The 24,292-nt window shown below is 44.8% G+C and overlaps 1 protein-coding gene across 1 annotated transcript in view; it reads right to left on the bottom strand.

The window, feature by feature from the left end:
• LOC132825493 (cytochrome P450 3A21-like) overlaps positions 1-6,435 on the bottom strand; it is a 41,140-nt gene extending 34,705 nt beyond the window's left edge. Inside the window, exons 1-2 of the mRNA XM_060840821.1 lie at positions 6,283-6,435; positions 5,132-5,225 (exon numbers count right to left, since the gene is read on the bottom strand). Coding sequence (XP_060696804.1) covers positions 5,132-5,225; positions 6,283-6,380 — 192 coding nt within the window. The 5' untranslated portion in view covers positions 6,381-6,435. The remainder of the gene's footprint in view (positions 1-5,131; positions 5,226-6,282) is intronic.
• Between the last annotated feature and the right edge of the window lie 17,857 nt (positions 6,436-24,292).

Below are 24,292 nucleotides of genomic sequence, written 5' to 3'. Positions count from 1 at the left end.
CTGTTGACGATCCTTTCCGATCGCTTTATCCATCATATATTCCTCTAGCTTCATCTCAACATCCCCTCATCCCTCCCACTACTATCTCTGATACCAAACTTCTGTCTTCAGTCTCTGATAAGACATGTCCATGACCACAGTGTACGTACCTCAGAACCTTGCTCATCCAGACTGAGAATGTGAGAAGGACATGGAGCTACAGCAGCCTCATCTCATCAACTGTTTGAGATGATCGGATGAAGGCAGCTTTTACTGCACAGTGTATTTCTGACAATAGGATAACTCAAGGTCTCATCTTCCTTTTATCAGGTGTATGCGAAAGATCCCACACCACTATTTCAAAGATAAGCAGCAATTACTGCTTGCAGTATTTATCTGGGCAATAATTATCCCTCAACCTTTATCACCAAGTCAGATAATCAGGTCTTTACTGTTGCTGATCTCTTTCTAGCCCAAATGCAAATTAAGCTGAAAAGAGACATTGAGGTTGGGCATAGAACTACAATAGAGGCTTCTTCTGTTCTGTTGTAATTGCACCCCATGCCCACCCCCAACCCCCAGACTGAAGACCTGTGATTTGCACGTTCCACAGAAATCAGTACTGGGTCCATTTCTCTCTGTAATTTTTAACTGCGATTTTTTGAAACACTTGCATTTATTAGCCATGCTGTTAAAATAATTCTTCTGTCAGATTGTGTTCAAATAATGACCAAAATTGGTGAGTGGCAAAAATAATCTCTTTATTCAGAAACCACAAGTAGCACAAGTTCGAGGCAGCAATAGAATCCCAAAACACAGTCCTTACATTAGCCTGTTTATACACAGTCCTTACACTAGCCTGTTTATACACAGTCCTTACACTCGCCTGTTTATACACAGTCCTTACACTTCCCTGTTTATACACAGTTCTTACATTAGCCTGTTTATACACAGTCCTTACACTCGCCTGTTTATACACAGTTCTTACATTAGCCTGTTTATACACAGTTCTTACACATGCCTGTTTAAACACAGTTCTTACACACGCCTGTTTAAACACAGTTCTTACACATGCCTGCTTAAACACAGTTCTTACACTAGCTTGTTCATACACAGTTTTTATATTAGCCTGTTTAAACACAGTTCTACATTAGCCTGTTTATACACAGTTCTTACACTCGCCTGTTTATACACAGTTCTTACATTAGCCTGTTTAAACACAGTTCTTACACTCGCCTGTTTAAACACAGTTCTTACACTCGCCTGTTTAAACACAGTTCTTACACTCGCCTGTTTAAACACAGTTCTTACATTAGCCTGTTTAAACACAGTTCTTACACTCGCCTGTTTAAACACAGTTCTTACACTCGCCTGTTTAAACACAGTTCTTACACTCGCCTGTTTAAACACAGTTCTTACACTCGCCTATTTAAACACAGTTCTTACACTCGCCTATTTAAACACAGTTCTTACACTCGCCTGTTTAAACACAGTTCTTACACTCGCCTGTTTAAACACAGTTCTTACACTCGCCTGTTTATAGACAGTTCTTACATATGTTAAAATTCCATTATTACAGTGTTGTGTTTTATGTATCATACACAAAGGGCTGAGGGGCTTCTCTCCTGATAGGGTTAAGTGTGTCTATATGGTCTGCTTTGCATATTTCAGAGGTGTTTGGCCCTTTGTCCGGAAAGACTACTCCCTCCGCAACTCCCTCGTCAGATCCACACCCCCCACCAACCCAACCTCCACTCCCGGCACCTTCCCCAGCAACCGCATGAAATGCAAAACTTGCGCCCACATCTCCCCCCTTACTTCCCTCCAAGGCCCCAAGGGATCTTTTCATATCCGTCACAAATTCACCTGCACCTCCACACACATCTTTTACTGCATCTGCTGCAACCGATGTGGCCTCCTCTATATTGGGGAGACAGGCCGCCTACTTGCGGAATGCTTCAGAGAACACCTCTGGGACACCCAGACCAACCAACCCAACCACCCCGTGGCTGAACACCTTAACTCCCCCGCCCACTCCGCCAAGGACATGCAGGTCCTTGGCCTCCTCCATCGCCAGACCATGGCAACACGACGCCTGAAGGAAGAGCGCCTCATCTTCTGCCTCGGAACCCTCCAACCACAAGGGATGAATGTAGATTTCTCCAGCTTCCTCATTTCCCCTCCCCCAACTTATCTCAGTCCCAACCCTCGGACTCAGCACCGCCTTCCGAACCTGCAATCTTCTTCCCGACCTCTCCGCCCCCACACCCTCTCCGGGCCCATCACCCTTACCTTAACCTCCTTCCACCTATCGCATTTCCAACGCCCCTCCCCAAGTCCCTCCTCCTTACCTTTTATCTTAGCCTGCTTGGCTGAAGAAGGGCTCATGCCCGAAACGTCGATTCTCCTGCTCCTTGGATGCTGCCTGACCTGCTGCGCTTTTCCAGCAACACATTTTCAGCTCTGATCTCCAGCATCTGCAGTCCTCACTTTCTCCTTTGTCTTTTAAGTTAGTAAACAAATACTAGGCCTATGTGTGCTAAATAAGTTAGAAATTTTACCTGTACTTAATAAAAGAATAAATGATATTAAACTAATTACCACAGCTGGGTTGTGAAATTTATTTACTCTTTGCTGGTGTGAGTTTCAGTCATTCATGCAATTTCACTTCAGTGCTGTTTTTGACAGTTAGTTTCTTAAAGAGATAAGGGGGACAGGAGACAGCTTTGGCAAATGGAACTAAGGAGAATCCAAAGGGTTTTCACAAATACATTAATGACAAAAGGGTAACTTGGGAGCGACTAGGGCGCCTCAAAGATCAGCAAGGCGGCCTTTATGTGGAGCCGCAGAAAATGGAGGAGAAACTAAACGAGTATTTTGCATCAGTATTTACTGTGGGAAAAGATATGGAAGATATAAAATGTAGGGAAATAGATGGTGACATCTTGGAAAATGTCAATGTTATAGAGGAGGAAGTGCTGGATGTCTTGAAACATATAAAGGTGGTAAGGACAAGCCAGGGAACTATAGACCAGTGAGCCTGACAAGTTGTTGGAGGGAATCCTGTGGGACAGGATGTACATATATTTGGAAAGGCAAGGACTGATTAGGGATAGTCAACATGGCTTTATGCATGGGAAATCATGTCTCACAAACTTGATTGAGTTTTTTGAAGAAGTAACAAAGAGGATTGATGAAGGCAGAGCAGTAGGGGTGATCTATATGGACTTCAGTAAGGTGTTTGACAAGGTTCCCCAAGGGAAACTGGTTAGCAAGGTTAGATCTCACGGAATACAGGGAGAACTAGCCATTTGGATACAGAACTGGCTCAAAGGTAGAAGACAGAGGGTGATGGTGGAGTGTTATTTTTCAGACTGGAGGCCTGTGACCAGTGGAGTGCCACAAGGATCAGTGCTGGGTCCTCTACTTTTTGCCATTTATATAAATGATTTGGATATGAGCATAAGAGGTACAGTTAGTAAGTTTGCAGATGCCAACAAAATTGGATGTGCAGTGGACAGCGAAGAAGATTACCTCAGATTACTACAGGATCTTGATCAGATGGGCCAATGGGCTGAGAAGGGGCAGATGGAGTTTAATTCAGAAAAATGTGAGGTGCTGCATTCTGGGAAAGCAAATCTTAGCAGGATTTATATGCTTAATGGTAAGGTCCTAGGGAGTGTTGCTGAACAAAGAAACATTGGAGTGCAGGTTCATAGCTCCTTGAAAGTGGAGTCGCAGGTAGATAGGATAATGAAGAAGGCATTTGGTATGCTTTCCTTTATTGGTCAGAGTATTGAGTACAGGAGTTGGGAGGTCATGTTGCGGCTGTACAGGACATTAGTTAGGTCACTGTTGGAATATTGCGTGCAATTCTGGTGTCCTTCCTTTCGGAAAGATGTTGTGAAACTTGAAAGGGTTCAGAAACGATTTACAAGGATGTTGGCAGGGTTGGAGGATCTGAGCTATAGGGAGAGGTTGAATAGGCTGGGGCTGTTCTTCCTGATGCGTCGAAGGCTGAGAGGTGACCTTATAGAGGTTTACAAAATTATGTGGGGCATGGATAGGATAAATAGACAAAGTCTTTTTCCCTGGGGTTTGGGAGTCCAGAACTAGAGGGCATAGTTTAGGGTGAGAGGGGAAAAGGATAAAAGAGACCTGAGAGGCAACTTTTTCACACAGAGGGTGGTACGTGTATGAAATGAGCTGCCAGAGGAAGTGTTGGAGGCTGGTACAGTTGCAACATTTAAAAAGCATTTGGATGGGTATATGAATAGGAAGGGTTTGGAGGGATATGGGCCGGGTGCTGGCAGGTGGGACTAGATTGGGATATCTGGTCAGCATGAACGGGTTGGACCGAAGGGCCTGTTTGCATGCTGTACATCTCTATGACTCTATGAGCTCAGTTAAAAGGCATTTAACAAATACATACTAATTGGGGAAAATGTTTAATGTTCTGTAATCTATTCAGGTATGAGAGTTGATTAGTAAGGGACTGATGAATATCATAATCTTTCGTGGAGACATGACGGAGGGAATGGCATTGATCTGAATACACAACACTTTTTCAGAGGTAAATAAACCTAAACAATACTTGTAGCAAGTGCTGATAAAGTATGAAAATGCGCCAATGCTACCATGGTAGTAAAATTACTACAAAACTGTGGTTTTATAAATGAATGAATGAATGAAACCGTATTATAGTAGGGAGGTATAAATGAATGAATGAAAGAAACCGGAAAGTGGTGTGAGCTTGTTAGTGGGTTAGTAAAGGATTACAAATGAATAAATATAAAATGTTGTGTGTGGAAAATATAAAGCATTTGTGAGTGGGATAGTTAAGGGAACTAGAATACAATATCTCACACTACTGCAGTCAGTCCAATGCTGAAGCACTAGCACTGCCAATCACAGGAGTACAAGTTCAAACTCACTTCTACAGACATCCAGTGAGACTGTCCTGTGGGAGAGTTCTATCAGATTGTGGCTAATTCACTAATTAGAGCGTGATGACAGTCAGCCAGCACCAACCCTGCATCCTCCAGATTCGCCTTTACCCTTAAATATGTTCGAGGAATCTCCATCAGCCCTCATTAAGGTTCAAATTGGAGTTCTTGACATAGTCAGGAAAGAAAATGGCAACCAACCATACCTTTCTATAATGTAGAAATGTTCCAATGAACGGCAGTGGCCTTGGACCTGGAACTCCAATGCGTTTAAAGAATCCAAATGGTAAAACACTGTACCTGCAAAGTGAATGACTATCTCATCAACAACAAAATCTGAACATGTCAATAAAAGCAAAGTACAACAGACGCTGGAAACACTCAGCAAATCTGTTTCTCTCTCCACAGGATAGTGCCAGAGTTAACATTTTTAGTCCAATATCACTCTTGCTTGACTCTGTTTCTCTTTCACAATGCAGTCATTTCTGAGTTTCTGCAAAAACTCTTGAGAGTTTCTTCATTGTGTTTATTGTTAAAAGTGGCTAACGTTTCAAATGCTGAGCTAATTGAATGTGGATATGTGCATGTTCCAGGTATGATTAACAGGTGCTGAGGCTAATTGGAGCAAGTGAGAAAGTTGTTTCCCCAGTGCTTTATTTCACCCTCCATCTTGATTTAGTCGCTTCTTACTCTCCCTAAATACCTCATCTCCCAGCCTTTCATGGTTTGCAATGCCCTTAACAGTGTTTTAATGTTTATTAGTTTAAAAGCAACAAAGTCAAGAAGCTTAGACCTACCCCTATAAACAATTAAAACAGTCCTGTCTAACTTCTGGGTAACCCCAAAACACAGGACTGTCAACCTCACCTGCCCCAGAGATTCAGCTTGTTCTCATTCTCACCCGAAAACGCTGGAGGGAGGGAGGAATCTGCAGCGTTAGGAGGATGGCTTCCTCTCACACACTCCCAGCTCTGACTGTCTCTTCACTACCAGACATTCCCCAACACCCCCGACCCCCCTTTTGCCCCCACCCGAAACTAGATCTCACAAGGATCAGCTTCTCTCCCGTCCTGAGATCAGCCTCATTCAGCCAGAGCCTGGGATCTCAGGGCTGGGGGCAGGAGGAAGGGAAAATACCCCACAATCAGCAGCGATTGCCCGGGCAGGGGGAGTGCGGTCAGAGGCTGAGGAGACCCCCCTCCCTCTCTCCGCCTCACACACACAGAGTTCAAACACACAGACCACCCGGTGACAAACTGTCCCCGTCCGCGTTAGCGACTGCAGATGAACTTTGTGACTGTTTTGTCCCATCGCTGGGACCTGGACGAGGCGATAAAGAGATCCCACAGGCACTTACCAGGCCAGCAGGAGCAGGAAAGTGATGAGAAGGATCCAGGTCTGGTCGGACAGAGCGGCCCGGATCGCCCCCAGACTCTCTGCAAAAAGGACAGCCATCCTGAGAGTAAACAGCAGCAGCAACTGGGAGCAGCTGGAGCTAGTAGTGGCTGTGTTTATAGGGAGTGGGGGGGGGACAGAGAGCCAGAGGGCGGGATCAGGATTGCTTCATCACACCAAACTATCAATGTTCAACACTCTAACTGATATTTGCAAAATCAGGTGATGAACTATCGCGTGCGAACAAGGTGTCTTAGATGGATATTTTTAAAGCAACCTGTTCAGATATTATGACACATGTTTGGAGACTTGAAAGCAAGTCTGCTGGCTCACACTACCACTGTACCACAGGTGCCCTCAGCACACTATCATCTTGTAAGTAAACAGCAATGATAGCCCACTACCATCTGACCAGACTCTGGATTTTTGTAACTCGGAGACATCAAATTTAGACACACTTCCCCCCTTCAGGGCCTAATGAATCCAAATCATACAAAAGAAAGGAAACACAATCAGTTGAAGTCACAACATTCCAGCGTTTCTTCCTCCATCTAGAATGGACATGATGATTGTTTTCCATTCGTCATCAAAAAGTGTGGCACTGGAAAAGCACAGCAGGCCAGGCAACATCCGAGGAGCAGGAGAGCCCAAGGTTTGGGCATAACATCTTCATTGGGAATGTAAAGGGGGCTGAGAGATAAACAGTAGGGTGGGGGTGATCTTTGGGAGCAAGATAGCTGGGAAGGCAATAGGGAGATGCAGGTGGGGGATGACCGATCACCATCACCCCCTCCAGTCTTTCATCTTTTAGAACGAGTTGCCGGTTTCGGTTCATTAATATCTAAATCCCGGAACTTATTTTAAGTCACATTTTCAAAATAAGTTAAGGTTTTATAAAAAAAAGTGACATCTCAGCTCAGGAAATGCATTAAAAGGTATGAGATTAGTGTCTGTCTGTATCCCAATCTTCAGTCAAACTGGTTCTATTTCCAGGAGGAAGTGAGGACTGCAGATGTTGAAGATCAGCGTTGAAGAGCATGGTGCTAGAAAAGCACAGCCAGTAGACAGCATCCAAGGAGCAGGAGAATCAGCATTTTGAGCATAAACCCTTCACCAGGAATGAGGCTTGTGGCCCATGGGGACTGAGAGATAAATGGGAGGAGAGTGGGGCTGGGGGGGAAGGTAGCTGTGATCATGATAGGTGGGTGTGAAGATGATAGGTTGAAGAGGAGGGTGGAGTAGATAGGTGGGAAGGAAGATGGACAGGGCAGTTCAAGAGGGCGGTGCTGAGTTGGAAAGTTGGATCTGGGATAAAGTGAGGAGAGGGGAAATGAGCACACTGGTGAAATCCACATTGATTCCATGTGGTTGGAAGGTCCCAAGGTGGAAAATGATGCATTCTTCCTCCAGGCATCAGATGGTTAGGGTTTGGCAGTGGAGGAGGCCCAGGACTTGCATGTGTGAGGGGGAGTTGAAGTGTTTGGCCACAGGGTAGTGGGGTTGTTTAGAGTATGTGTCCCAGAGATGTTCTCTGAAATATTCCACAAGTTGGCATCCTGTCTCCCCAATCTAGAGGAGACCACATTGAGAGCAACAGACATAGTTGACGATGTGTGTGGAAGTACAGATAAATTTCTGTCAGATGTGGAAGGTTCCTTTGGGGCTTGGATGGACGTGAGGGGAAAGGTGTTGGCGCAGGTTCTGTACTTCTTGCAGTGGCAACGGTAGGTGCCGGGAGTGGAGGGTAGGTTGGTGAGGGATATGAACCTAACAAGGGAGTCACAGAGGGAATGGCCTCTCCAGAATGTATATAGGGGTTGGGAGGGAAATATATCCCTACTTGTGGGGTCTGTTTGTAGGTGGCGAAATTGGTGGAGGATGATGTGATGTATCTGAAGGTTGATGGGGTTGACAGTGAGGACCGGGGTTTCTATTCTTGTTACGATTGGAAGGATGGTGTTCAAGGGCGGAGGCTCGGAAGTGAAGGAGATGCACTGGAGGTCATCGTTGACCATGTGGGAGGGGAAATTGTGGTGTTTGAAAAAGGAGGCCATCTGGGATGTTCTATGGTGGCATTGGTCCTCCTGGGAGCAGGTGCGGTGGGGGCGGAGGAATTGGGAATAAGGGATAGCATTTTTACAGGAAGAAGAGTGGGAGTTGGTGGGTTTGCAGTAGATGTCCATGTTGAGTCAGTTCATGGAAATGGAGATGGAGAGGTCCAGGAAGGGGAAGCAGGTGTTTGAGATGAGCCAGGTGAACCTGAGGTTGGGGTGGAAGGTGTTAGTGAAGTTGATGGATTGTTCCACCTCCTCATGGGAGCACGAAGTAGCGCTGATACAGTCATCAATGTAGCGGAGGAAAAGGTGGTGAACGGTGCCGGTGTAGCTGTGGAAGATGGACTATTCCACGTATTCAACAAAGAGGCAGGCACAGCTCCAAAGTGGAATTTACAAAATATTTCATGGATTGACTGCCTGCAGATTGTGCATTTTTTGAGCAAAATAGAATGTACGTGCAAATATAATTCTTCAAATAGAAACTCACCCCATAGACTTACATGTGTGAGCGCTTGCAGGAGAGAGAGTGTTTGCATGTGTACAAGCTTGGTAAAGTATGTGTGTAAGTGTGATGTGGTATAATCCTGAGAGAGGGTGCATGCATGGCTGTGAGTGGGGAGTGCATGTGTGTGTATATGAGAGAGAGCATGTGCATAAGAGGGTCTGCATGAATGTGTGAGCATGTAAGAGTGTGTGTCTGCATGCGTCTGTGTGAGAAAGAGTGTATAACGTAGTGGGGTCACCTGTAGTGTGACATGAACCCAAGGTCCTGGTTGAGGCCATCCTCATAGGTACCAACCTTGGCTATCAGCCTCTGCTCAGCCACTTTGCGTTGTTGCCTGAACCGAAGTTCGTCTTGGAGAATAGTCACCGAAAGATCCAAGGCCAAATATCCTGGACTGCTGAAGTGTTCCTCAACTGGGAAGGAACACTGCTGTCTGGTTATTGTTCCGCGGTGTCCATTCATCCATTGTCTTAGCGTCTGCCTGATCTCGCCAATACAGCATGCCTTGGGGCATACGTCTGCAGCATATGATATATACAATGTTGACCGAGTCATGTGACTCCTGCGAAGAGACAATGGGAACTTGGGCAAAGGAGATCAAATGACAGAAGATTTCAGGAAGTAAATGGAACATGTCATGGAACGCTGTAAACTGGAGCTATTGAACTGTGTTTCCCCACCTTTGCTGCCTCCAGCCAATATGCCCATTTAAAGTCTGGTTGAAGATTTGTAGCTCGGGTGTTCGTTGTTGTGGTTCTGGAACACAGGAATACGATTCACGAGAGAAGAGGAAAAGGATAGCCAATTCCCATTCCTAGACGTGTTAGTAGAGAGAACACCCAACGGAGAATTCACCACAAGGGTACACAGAAACCAACACACACAGACCAAGTCCTAAACTATGAAAGTAACCACCCCAACACACACAAACGAAGCTGCATCAGGACACTATTCAAAAGAGCCACAACACACTGCAGTACACCAGAACTGCGAAAAGAGGAAGAGGAACACCTATACAAGGTATTCGCCAAAAACGGATACCCACGCAACTTTATCACCAGATGCCTAAGAGATAGACCACGGAACGAGGACATGCCACAACCAAAAGGACTAGCCACACTACCATACGTCAGGAGCGTCTCAGAACTGACAGCCAGACTACTGCGACCCTTAGGACTCATAACAGCACACAAGCCAACTTCCACACTCAGACAACAACTCACTAGAACAAAGGACCCCATAGCCAGCACGAGCCAAACTAATGTAGTTTACAAAATACCATGCAAGGACTGCACAAAACACTATATAGGACAAACAGGAAGACAGCTAACAATCCGCATCCATGAACATCAGCTAGCCACAATACGACACGACCAGCTATCCCTAGTAGCCATACACTCAGACAACCAGGAACATGAATTTGACTGGGAAAACACTACCATCATAGGACAAGCCAGACAGAGAACAGCCAGGGAATTTCTAGAGGCATGGCATTCATCCACAAACTCCATTAACAGACACATGGACCTGGACCCCATATACAAACCACTACAGCTGAAACTGACACCCGGAAGCGGTAAGAACATCCATCAACAGACACATCGACCTGGACCCCACATACAAACTACTACAGCTGAAACTGACACCCGGAAGCGGCAAGAACAAACCACTATAAATACCGGAAGAAACATCACAGCAGTGCTTCACAGGAGGCTCCAATAGCACTAATGATGTTCCCTAGCCAGGGAACGAAACGTTTGCAGCAAAAACTTCCAGCTCGGCGAACAGAACCACAACAATATGCCCATTTGCTTGTCTATATCCATCTAAATGTGTGCAAAAGATTTAAAACTGGGCTGAAGTTTTAACTAATGGAGTTATGATCAACTAGGAGAAAGTGAGGACTGCAGATGCTGGAGACCAGAGTTGAAAAGTGTGGCGCTGGAAAGGCACAGCAGGCCAGGCAGCATCTGAGGAGCAGGAGAATCGACGTTTCGGGCATGAGCCCTTCTTCAGGAATGAGACTGGTGTGCCAAGCGGGCTGAGATAAAAGGTAGGGGGTGTGAAATTTGGGGGAGGGGCGCTGGGAAAACGATAGGTGGAAGAAGGTGAGGGTGAGGATGGTAGGCCAGAGAGGGGGTGGGGGCAGAGAGGACAGGAAGAAGATTGCTCAGGACATGGCTGAAGAGCTTCAGGGCAGAGGAGATGATCTGGGCTGCTGCGCCTTTCCAGCGCCATACTTTTCAACTCCGGTCTCCGGCGTCTGCAGTCCTCACTTTCTCCTAGTTGATCTTAACCTACTGCGAATCTTCTTGTAAGGATGCCTACCTTGAAGAAGCTCTCCTCCTCCCTCTACAAGGATCTCAGTGAATCCCTCTCTCACTGCACCCCCCACATGCTAGCGAGGCAAGGAATAGGGAGATAGATAGAGAGAGAGAGAGAGACAGAGAGAGAGAGAGAGGAGTTGAACAGTGGTTACAAGGATGGTTTAGGAGGGAGGGTTTCGGATACCTGGATAATTGGGGCTCATTCTGGGGGAGGTGGGACCTCTACAAACAGGATGGTCTACACCTGAACCAGAGGGGTATCAATATCCTGGGGGTTGGGTGAGATTTGCTAATGCTCTTTGGGAGGATTTAAACTAATTCAGCAGGGGAATGGGAACCTAAATTGTAGTTCCAGTGTCCAGGAAGTTGAGAGTGGTGATGTCAGAAACATGGTTACAAGGTAGGAAGAGTGCACAGGCAAGCAGGAAGGTGGTTGGAAGTGTGTCTACTTCAATGCCAGGATTATCCAGAATGAGGTGAGTGAACTTGCAGCATGGGTAGGTGTCTGGGACTTCGATGTTGTGGCCATTTCAGAGACAGAGATAGAGCAGGGACAGGAATGGTTGTTGCAGGTTCCGGGATTTAGATGTTTCAGTAAAAATAGAGAAGATGGTAAAAGAGGGGGAATGGTGACATTGTTAGTCAACGACAATATTACAGTGGCAGAAAAAACGTTTGAGGACTTGTCTACTGAGGTAGTATGGGCTGAGGTTAGAAACAGGAAAGGACAGGTCACCCTATTGGGAGTTTTTAATAGGCCTCTGAATACTTCCAGAGATGTAGAGGAAAGGATAGCAAAGATGATTCTGGATAGGAGCGAGAGTAACAGTAGTTGTTATGGGGGACTTTAGCTTTCAAATATTTGAGTACTTTAGATGGGTCAGTTTTTGTCCAATATGTGCGGGAGGGCCACATGCCACAGTATGTAGACAGGCCAACAAGGAGCGAGGTCACATTGGGTTTGGTACTGGGTAAGGAACCAGGCCAGGTGTTCAATTTGGAGGAAGGTGAGCACTTTGGTGATAATGACTACAATTTGGTTATGTTTACTTCAGTGATGGAAAGGGATAGGTATATACTGCAGGACAAATGTTATAGCTGAGGGAACGGCAATTATGATGCGATGAGGCAAGATTTAGGATGCATAGGATGGGGAAGGAAACTGCAGGGGATGGACACAATTGAAATGTGGAGCTTATTCAAGAAACAGAGACTGCATGTCCTTGATAATTATGTACTTGTCAGGCAGGGAGGAAGCAATCGAGTGAGGGAGCGGTGGCTTACTAAAGAAGTTGAATCTCTTGTCAAGAGAAAGAAGAAGGTTTATGTTAGAATGAGATGTGAATGCTCAGTTAGGGCAATTGAGAGTTACAAGCTAGCCAGGAAAGACCTAAAGAGAGAACTAAGATGGAACATGAGAAGTCATTGGCAGATAGGATCAAGGAAAACCCTAAAGTTTTCTTTAGGTATATCAGGAATAAAAGTATGACTAGAATAAGATTAGTGCCAATCAAGGACAGTAATAGGAAGTTTTGCGTGGAGTCCAAGGAGATAGGAGAAGTACGAAATGAATATTTTTAATCGGTATTCACACCGGAAAAAGACAATAGTGTCGAGGAGAATACCGAGATATGGGCTACAAGACGAGACGGGGCTGAGGTTCACGGGGAGGAGGTGTTAGCAATTCTGGAAAGTGTAAAAATAGACAAAAATAGACAGGATTCTCTGGGAAGCCAGGGAGGAGATTGCAAAGCCTTTGGCTTTGATCTTTATGTCATCATTGTCTACAGGAATAGTGTCAGAAGCCAGGAGGATAGCAAATGTTGTCCCCTTGTTCAAGAAGGGGAGTAGAGACAACCCAGGTAACTATAGACCGGTGAGCCTTACTTCAGTTGTGGGTAAAGTGTTAAAAAAGGTTATAAGAGATAGGATTTATGATAATCTAGAAAGGAATAAGTTGATTAGAGATAGTCAACATGGTTTTGTGAAGGGTAGGTTATGCCTCAGAAACCTTTATTGAGTTATTTGAGAAGTTGACCAAACAGGTGGATGAGGGTAAAGTGGTTGATGTGATCTATATGGATTTCAGTCAGGCGTTTCATAAGGTTCCCCACGATAGGCTATTGTACAAAATATAGAGACATGGGATTGAGGGTGATTTAGCGTTTTGGATCAAAAATTGTCTAGTTGAAGGAAGACAGAGGGTGGTGGTTGATGGGAAATGTTTATCCTGAAGTTCAGTGACTAGTGTGTACTGCAAGGATCCTGTTTTGGGGTCACTGTTTGTCATTTTTATAAATGGCGTAGAAAGATGAGTTAATAAGTTTGCAGATGACACTAAATTTGGTGGAGTTGTGGACAGAGGATGTTGCAGGTTACAGAGGGACATAGATAAAGCTGCAGAGCTGGGCTGAGAGGTGGCAAATGGAATTTAATGTGGAAAAGTGTGAGGTGATTCACTTTCGAAGGAACAACAGTGATAAAGAGTACTGGGCTAATGGTAAGATTCTTGGTAGTGTAGATGAGCAGAGAGATCTTGGTGTCCCTGTACATAGATCCCTGAAAGTTGCCACTCAGATTGATCGGGTTGTTAAGAAGGCATATGGTGTATTAGCTTTTATTGGTAGAGGGATTGAGTTTCAGAGCCACAAGGTCATGTTGCAGCTGTACAAAACTCTGGTGTGGCTGCACTTGGAGTATGGCATACAGTTCAGGTCACTGCATTATAGGAAGGATGCGGAAGCTTTGGAAAGGGTGCAGAGGAGATTTACGAGGATATTGCCTGGTATGGAGGGAAGGTCATATGAGGAAAGGCTGGGGACTTGAGACTGTTTTCATTAGAGAGAAGAAGGTTGAGAGGTGACTTAATTGAGATATATAAGATAATCACAGGGTTAGATCAGGTGGACAGTGAGAGCCCTTTTCCTCGGATGGTGATGGCTAGCATGAGGGGACATAGCTTTAAATTGAGAGGTGATAGGTATGGGACAAATGTAGTTTGGGTAGTTTCTTTACTCAGACAATAGTATGTGCGTGGTACGCCCTACCTGCAACAGACTTACTAGCTATGAGTGCATTTAAATGGTCATTGGATAAACATATGGATGAAAATGGAATAGTGTTAGATGGACTTCAGCTTGGTTCCACAGGTCAGCGCAACATTGAGGGCCGAAGGGCCTGTTCTGCACTGTTATGTTCTATGTTCTATATCAGAGAAAATTTGGAACTCATCAGTATGAAGATCCTGTGAGAATCACGAGGAGCTATGCTGATAAATCTTCAAGAGAGCAGATGTTAACTTAGTGAATTAATTCTGTTCAAAAAGGCTCAGCTATTCTCAAGATTGACTGTTTAATATTACATCCAGTGATGAAATCTAGGCCCATCTTGAATTTATCCAAACCTTGTATCAAACAATCATTTTTAAAAAGTCTATTGCACAGAGAGGCTCTGGAATTGATCTGTCACTGTGATGTGGACTTAAACCTGGTGAGGCGATACTTATGTTAGTTCCAATTACATAAAAACTGGACGTTAGGTGAATTGTACTGAAAGTTCAAACATATTTATTACAAGTCCTGATGTATACATATGTTACAGTAACAGAGATAAGTGCCTGGATAAATACTTAGCTAATTGGTTCCAAACAGGAGCACTCATCCATCAGCAAATGGGCCCAGGTATGTGGGAATTTGAGACCTTTGTAGACATATCACTCCTGGAATAGCGTACTGCACCCACCTACGCACCTCCCCCCCCACCCCCTCACTCCACCCACAAAGAAATGCAACAGTGGAGTTGCTTTGATATCTGGTGTGTTGAACAAACACTATTGCACAAGCTAGTCAATATTCACTTCAGTAATGCAGCAATTCTCAAACCATTTTTCAAAAGTGCTAGTAATCACTGACAACTAAATGATTGCAATCAATTGCTGCGTTTTAGATTTAAAGTTCATCAGTGTGCCTGTAAAGGGTCTTCAATGAACCAATGTAATGATATCTGATATAATGAACATCAATGTTTGTTAATGTGAAACCTTCTCTTCTCTTCAGCTGAAATGGAACCCAACAGGTAGAGTAATTCCTTGTTGAAAAGTTTGCTACCAGGTATCTCTATGCTCCTGTTGAAGTGGGATTAGGATCAATAACTCCTATTGAGGACACAGGTACTATTTCAGGGATAATTCTCCATTGCTGCCTGCCTGTTTGTTGAGCATTCTCTTTGTTTTCTGGCCTGTTTGTACTGGAATATTCCTATTTAATGTGCAAGCTTCAATGGTTTCTCTCTCTATTCTAATAGTAACTACACCTAAGTGCATACAACGATGCCAAATGCATTTATAGTCATTCAGCACAGTCTAACCAGTCCATGCTAAACATAATCCCAAACTAAACTACAACCATTTGCCTACCCATGGCCCATAATCTCTGCCAACCTTTCCTACTCATGTATTTATCTAATATATGCTAATAGATTTTTTTCCGATCCTATAGAATTATATTGAGTTATAAGCTTCCATGTATTTTCCTTTGAACTTGCTTCTTCATTCTGTGTTGTAACCAGTAACACATTCTCCTTTTGCTTTCATTGCCCTTTTGACACACCGTGTAAAATTTCTTCCTATCTGGCATTCGTATTAAATAATTCACCTCACTCAATTTCCATTCGAATTGATAAGATCCCACTAAACCATGCTTTAAAAGGGTCACCTATCACTGGAAGTAACACTAGTACTTTATCTCCACTAGCCAAATTGTGAATTTTTGATTTCTTGTCTGCTTTCTGTTTTATCACATCCTTTACTACCTTTAAATGCTATCTCACCAATTCACCCACTCAATTTAATCTTTGCCTAAAATTTGACACAGTCCAAATGTGTGGTCTCTGAACTCTGACTCACCAATTTCTCCTTAATTTATTTCAATGGTCCTCTCACCGCATGCCCAAAACCTAATTCAAATAGACTGAATTTGATAGATTCCTTTGGTGCATCCCAAATTACAAGAAGTACAAATGGAATTCATTCATCCCAATCATCTGGATTGTCTTGACTATATGCCCTCAACATGGTCTTTAAAGTTTGATGCCATTGACCTAACCCTACCTGCAAGTCTGGTTGGTATGCCGTGGAATTGAATTGTTTTATTCCTAAGCTATGCATACCTTCCCTGAATAGTTTTGATATAAAATTTGACTCTTGATCTGTGGATACTCCTTATTAATTGAAAAATTTGAGTAACTCCTCTACAATTCTTTTAGCTGTGATATTGTATAATGGAAAGGCCTCTGGAAATCGAATGAACACATCCATTATTGTCAACAAATACTAATTCCCACTTTTTGTTTTCGGTCAGGGTCCTATGCAATCAATTAAGACCCTTGAGAAAGGTTCCTCAAATCCAGGAATGGGCATTAAAGGTTCTGGATGTATCAGTACCTGATGTTTTCCAATTATCTGACACGTTTGACATGCATAGCAAAATGTCTCATTGTCTCAGCCTGCTCCTGCCCCACCGAACTCATCTCCCAATACCTCGACACGGTCCTGTCCCCTTTAGTCCAAGAACTCCCCACCTACGTTCGGGACACCACCCACGCCCTCCACCTCCTCCAGGATTTTCGCTTCCCCGGTCCCCAACGCCTTATTTTCACTATGGACATCCAGTCCCTGTACACCTCCATCCCCCATCACGAAGGACTCAAAGCCCTCCGCTTCTTCCTTTCCCGCCGCACCAACCAGTACCCTTCCACTGACACCCTCCTCCGACTGACTGAACTGGTCCTCACCCTGAATAACTTCTCTTTTCAATCCTCCCACTTCCTCCAAACTAAAGGAGTTGCCATGGGCACCCGCATGGGCCCCAGCTATGCCTGCCTCTTCGTAGGATATGTGGAACAGTCCATCTTCCGCAACTACACTGGCACCACCCCCCACCTTTTCCTCCGCTACATCGATGACTGTATCGGCGCTGCCTCGTGCTCCCACGAGGAGGTTGAACAGTTCATCAACTTTACTAACACCTTCCATCCCGACCTGAAATTCACCTGGACTGTCTCAGACTCCTCCCTCCCCTTCCTAGACCTTTCCATTTCTATCTCGGGCGACCGACTCAACACAGACATCTATTATAAACCGACTGACTCCCACAGCTACCTGGACTACACCTCCTCCCACCCTGCCCCCTGTAAAAACGCCATCCCATATTTCCAATTCCTTCGTCTCCGCCGCATCTGCTCCCAGGAGGACCAATTCCAACACCGCACAGCCCAGATGGCCTCCTTCTTCAAGGACCGCAGATTCCCCCCAGACGTGATCGACGATGCCCTCCACCGCATCTCCTCCACTTCCCGCTCCTCCGCCCTTGAGCCCCACTCCTCCAACCGCCACCAAGACAGAACTCCACTGGTTCTCACCTACCACCCCACCAACCTCCGCATACAACGTATCATCCGCCGCCATTTCCGCCACCTCCAAACGGACCCCACCACCAAGGACCACTCCCTTCGTGACTCCCTCGTCAGATCCACACCCCCCACCAACCCAACCTCCACCCCCGGCACCTTCCCCTGCAACCGCAGGAAATGTAAAACTTGCGCCCACACCTCCACACTCACTTCCCTCCAAGGCCCCAAGGGATCCTTCCATATCCGCCACAAGTTCACCTGTACCTCCACACACATCATCTATTGTATCCACTGCACCCGATGTGGCCTCCTCTATATTGGTGAGACAGGCCGCTTACTTGCGGAACGCTTCAGAGAACACCTCTGGGCCGCCCGGACCAACCAACCCAATCACCCCGTGGCTCAACACTTTAACTCTCCCTCCCACTCCACCGAGGACATGCAGGTCCTTGGACTCCTCCACCGGCAGAACACAACTACACGACGGCTGGAGGAGGAGCGCCTCATCTTCCGCCTGGGAACCCTCCAACCACAAGGTATGAATTCAGATTTCTCCAGCTTCCTCATTTCCCCTCCCCCCACCTTGTCTCAGTCGGTTCCCTCAACTCAGCACCGCCCTCCTAACCTGCAATCCTCTTCCTGACCTCTCCGCCCCCACCCCACTCCGGCCTATCATCCTCACCTTGACCTCCTTCCACCTATCCCACCTCCATCGCCCCTCCCCCTAGTCCCTCCTCCCTACCTTTTATCTTAGCCTGCTTGGCTCTCTCTCTCTTATTCCTGATGAAGGGCTTATGCTCGAAACGTCGAATTCTCTATTCCTGAGAAGCTGCCTGGCCTGCTGTGCTTTGACCAGCAACACATTTGCAGCATGCATAGCAAAATGCAACTGCATCCTCATGCAGTCCAGGCCAGTAAAAATATTTTTGTATTTTGGCTTGAGTTTTCCTTACTTCCAAATGACCTCCAACTGGACACATACCACCTGCAAAACTACCTTTCTGTAAACCACTGGTAACACAACTTGATGAATTTCCGCCCATTTCGCATCTGCCTGAATATATCATGGTCTCCATTTAGTCATCAAGACATCACTTTTAAGACAGTAACATTCTAGGATGGACAAAATTAAAAATCACACAACACCGGGATATAGTCCAACAGGGCGGCACGGTGGTACAGTGGGGGCGGCACGGTGGTACAGTGGGGCGGCACGGTGGTACAGTAGGGCGGCACGGTGGTACAGTGGTTAGCACTGCTGCCTCACAGCGCCAGGGACCTGGGTTCAATTCCCACCTCAGGCGACTGACTGTGTGGAGTTTTCACGTTCTCCCCGTGTCTGCGTGGGTTTCCTCCGGGTGCTCCGGTTTCCTCCCACAGTCCAAAAGATGTGCGGGTCAGGTGAATTGGCCATGCTAAATTGCCCGTAGTGTTAGGTAAGGGGTAAATGTAGGGGTATGGGTGGGTTGCGCTTTGGCGGGTCGGTGTGGACTTGTTGGGCCGAAGGGCCTGTTTCCACACTGTAAGTAATCTAATCTAATCAAAAAAGGTTTATTTGGAAGCACTAGCTTTCGGAGCACTGATCCTTCATGAGGTGGTTGTGGAGTATAAGATTGTAGGACATAGTATTTACAGCTACCTGGATTACACCTCTTCCCACCCTATCTCTTGCAAAAATGCCATCCTGTATTCCCAATTCCCCCGCCTCCGCCGTATCTGCTCCCAGGAGGACCAGTTCCACCATAGAACACACCAGATGGCTTCCTTCTTTAGAGACCGCAATTTCCCTTCCCACGTGTTAAAGATGCCCTCCAACGCATCTCGTCCACATTCCGCACCTCCGCCCTCAGACCCCACCCCTCCAACCGTAACAAGGACAGAACGCTCCTGGTGCTCACCTTCCACCCTACAAACCTTCGCATAAACGAAATCACCCGCCGACATTTCCGCCACCTCCAAAAAGACCCCACCACCAGGGATATATTTCCCTTCCTGCCTTCCGCAAAGGCCATTCCCTCCATGACTACCTGGTCAGGTCCACACCCCCCCTACAACCCACCCTCCCATCCTGTCACTTTCCCCTGCCACCGCAGGAACTGTAAAACCTGTGCCCACACCTCCTCCCTTACCTCCATCCAAGGACCTAAAGGAGCCTTTCACATCCAAAGTTTTACCTGCACATCCACCAATATCATTTATTGTATCAGTTGCTCCCGATGCGGTCTCCTCTACATTGGAGAGACTGGGCGCCTCCTAGCAGAGCGCTTTAGGGAACATCTCCGAAATACCCGCACCAATCAACCACACCGCCCCGTGGCCCAACATTTCAACTCCCCCTCCCACTCTGCCGAGGACATGGCGGTCCTGGGCCTCCTTCACCGCTGCTCCCTCACCACCAGACGCCTGGAGGAAGAACGCCTCATCTTCCGCCTCGGAACACTTCAACCCCAGGGCATCAATGTGGACTTCAACAGTTTCCTCATTTCCCCTTCCCCCACCTTATCCGAGTTCCAAACTTCCAGCTCAGCAGTGTCACCATGACTTGTCTGGACTTGTCCGACCTGCCTAGCTCCTTTTCCACCTATCCACTCCACCCTCTCCTCCCTGACCTATCACCTTCATCCCCTCCCCCACTCACCCATTGTACTCTATGCTACTCTCTCCCCACCCCCACCCTCCCCAAGCTTATCTCTCCACGCCTCAGGCTCACTGCCTTTATTCCTGATGAAGGGCTTTTGCCTGAAACGTCGATTTCGCTGCTCGTTGGATGCTGCCTGAACTGCTGTGCTCTTCCAGCCCCACTGATCCAGAATAGTATTTATAGCAAAACTTTACAGTGTGATGTAACTGAAATTATATATTGAAAAATACCTGGATTGTTTGTTAAGTCTCTCATTTTTTAAAATGAACATGTTGGTTTCAGTTCTTTCATATGTAAATTGCAGAACTTTTTAAAAAGTTACATTCTCAAGTAAACTTTAACAATTGGTATCATGTTGGCCCAGATAATGCAGTTAAAGGTGTGAGGTGCCCCAGTGAGACTCTCTGTGCCTCAATGTTCAGACTGATTTTAATCTAAAAAATGGATTTACTGAATCTTAATGGATTCATGCAGCTTTTGAGCAAAATAAACTGTAATTCTGTAAGAATTTGTACTTGCAGAAGTACATTTTATTTTGCTCAAAAACAGCATGAATCCATTAAGATTCTGTAAATCAATTTCTTAGATGAGAATCAATCTGAATGTTGTGGCACAGACAGTTCATTCTAAAAGATAAGAGACTTAACAAGCAATCCAGGTCTTTTTCAATACATAATTTCAGTTACATCACACTGTAAGCTTTTGCTATAAATTCTGTGCCTTATGATTTTATATTCCACAACCACCTGATGAAGGAGTAGCGCTCCGAAAGCTAGTCCTTCCAATTAAACCTGTTGGACTATAACCTAGTGTTGTGTGATTTTTAACTTTGTACACCCCAGGCCAACTCTGGCATCTCCAACCATTCTGGGATACAGATTCTCCTGTGTGCACTTTTTGATACAACTGCTTCAGTTTTTCATCTTTCTGTTGAAACTCAGTTAATTTCTCTGAACTAAAAATATTCACTTTGTCCTCACTTGTTGATTTTTCCCGACTATTCGATCAAACGTAGTCACTGATGATTGTACTTCAATTCCCTTATTGTTATTCTTTGAGTTCTCCTTCTGCTTCAGCTGGTGGCTTTGTGACATTGTTATCACATTATCAGGAAAAAACCCAAGATATACTTGCTGCAATACTTCAGGATTTTTCACTGACTTTTCAACCACAGTAGGCAGCACTCCCACCTATGATCCAGCTATATCGTTACCAAGGACAGATTCTATTCCTGGAGCTGAGAGTTTCTCCAGTACTTCAACCACCACTTTGCTACTTTTCACCGGACACTCCAACCTTACTTTACATAATGGAGCACTTCTCGTCTCTTCTCATCTCACCATGAATTCCACATATTACCACCTTTTCTGTCAAAAATCCTTCTAAATTGCATATATCCTCATCTCTCAACGTCAAAGATTGACACACTTCCATTTCTCTTAAATTGTAATTTCTTTACCTGGTCCTCCTGGCATAATGAAGTAAATCTTACCATCGCAAGTAAATGGTTTAAGAAGATCTGGCACTTTCTTCTCAACCAACCGCTGACCAGTTTGTACATTCTGGTGCAGCTTCTTAGCTTCTACTATGCTTTCCTTCACCACTTATACAAAACTCACTGACTTATCTTGTTTTCCCACATCTGTTTTCCCAATGCTTTTTCTAAACCACCAACACTGCGACTTCAGGTGACACACTTCAAACACCTGAATTTTTTTTTTACTTTGTCTTTCCCCCTCATGGGTTTCTTTTTTACCCTGTGGTAAACTATCTTTATTGTCTTCACCAACATCTCATTTTCCCTTTACCACCTGAGGATTCCTCTCTTCCTGAACTTCTATCCCTCAAAGACTGAAATCGATGTCAGAAGCCAAACTTTAATTTATGAACCAATTCATAATCATCAGCCATTTCAGCTGCTCATCTTGCAGTTTTAACTCTCTGCTCTTCCACATGCATTCTCACTATTTCAGCAAGTGAATTTTTGAACTCATTCAAAATAATCATGCCTCTAAGACCGTCATTTGTTCTACTTGAATGCCCTTGTCTACTTATCAAAATTACTTTGTTTGAACCGTTCAAACTCTATGTACATTTGAACAGGGTCCCTCCTTAGATTCGATAAATGTTGTCTATAAGGCTTCTGGCAAAAGCTCTTGTGCACTTAAGATGGCTTTCTTCACCTCCACATAGTGATGCAAATTCCCCACTAGTTGTATCTACCAACTTTGTTTGGATCAAACTTCTCGTCAAATTTAGGCATTAGTTAGAGGGAAATGGGTCTGGGTGGGTTACTCTTTGGAGGGTCAGTGTGGACTGGTTGGGCTGAAGGGCCTATTTCCACACTGCAGGGAATCTAGTCTAAAACCTTCTCTTCGAATTTAGGCAATGCTTGGATATATTTAAATAGATCCCCATCAGGTCATTGGTTACAAAGGGTTTGTTCATCATCATCATCCTCCTCACTAAGCCCACCTCCTATATTCACCTTCTCCCTTTTAAGTCGACTTTCCTCTCTAATTGCTAACTTCTGAAGTTCAAGCTCTCTCTCTTCCTGCTTTTCTTCTGCTATGGTGTTACTCTCTTTTTCTTCCACTTTCAATCATAACTCAAACTGATTCATTTCCTTTTCATCTTCAAGCTGCTTCATCTGCAATTGAATTCTAGCCATTCTCAAAGATTCCAATGGCATTTCCAGCAAATTTCAAATGTCGAGCTATTGCTGCAATTACCTTCCCTTTTCTGGCAGACCCAGGCATTCCCTCCTCCAGCTTGTCTGCCAACTCTGACAGCTTTGCTTTGCTCACCTGTTGTAAAATTCCCAAAGTCACCTCTTCCACCCTCAGAAAACTCTTACTGACCAAAAGAGCCATTACTATAAAAGGCTCACCCTGTTTAAACCAACGAAATTCAACATCTGGAACAAAAGACACTAACACCTACCAGCCACTGCCTTTGAACCCAATAATCCTAAACCCAACTTGGAAAGAAAGATTTTGATCCAACAAGAGCCCCAGCTTGTTATGGACCAGACCGGTCCTCCATCAAACTATTTTAGATGGTAGCCCAGACACTAATTTTTTCTTATTTAAAAGGTAGATGTGAAGTGTATGTTCTAGACGTGATGTAACTACTTGACGTTAAGCAAAACACCATTTATTAAAACACTATAGTTAAAGTACAAACAAAAGGGAGAGGAATTTAGAATAAGTTAACCATTGGAAAACTTAAACAAACAAAAGATTGAGTACCTAGGACTAATTAACTATTCCATTATTAACATCACATAAATAAACCCTTTGGCAAAAAGGCAATTCAGACACAGATTCTTACTTGCAGTTGTCCAATCCAGGAGTAAGAAACATTAAGAGAAAATTTAGGGAGTGTAGCAGCCAAAAGACATTCAGTGAAGCTTCCAACTCTTTTGAGACCCCAAACAGCTTCTGAATGCTGAAGAAAACAAAACTCAGAAATCCTGATCCCTATGAGATAGCCACACCCATTCAGGCAGTTAAAAAATCCCAAGGCCTCACAAGCTGTTTACTCCAGTGGTTCTGATGGACTACCTGGTGCCTCTGCTTTACAACCTCTTAAAAAAAAAAGCAGGTGAAGATAATCCTTTAAAAAGAGTCAGCATCGTCAGGCAAGTTGTTTAATCCTTTGAATCAGCATTCAACCGTAGCACAAATTTCAGGATTATCGGCTTTTTAGGCTGCATGAATCCAGTCACATCTAGTTCTAATGGAATCTGGAATAGAAAAAGCAAAGTTAATACATGACCAACAGGAAAATTTATGTAACAAGGCTTGAAGTAGGTTCATAGTGTCCTCTCTCAGAATGAAAGGGTGTCTTTGTCAAGAGAAGGGAGGAAAGAGACAAAATGATTCTGCAACCAAGATGTGAGCTACAGGTTCAGTCCAACGTTAATTCTGTTTTCTTGCTTTAGTCTTAATTTCAAAGTTTTAAAAATTCAAAGCCAGTGGAAGAATGAATTCCTGCTTCACAATCTTTGCGCCAACTGTGTGCTTGAATCA

The sequence above is a fragment of the Hemiscyllium ocellatum genome, chromosome 20 (assembly GCF_020745735.1).
Source record: "Hemiscyllium ocellatum isolate sHemOce1 chromosome 20, sHemOce1.pat.X.cur, whole genome shotgun sequence".
Lineage (NCBI taxonomy): Eukaryota > Metazoa > Chordata > Chondrichthyes > Orectolobiformes > Hemiscylliidae > Hemiscyllium > Hemiscyllium ocellatum.
This window is presented reverse-complemented; position numbering and strand designations above follow the sequence as displayed.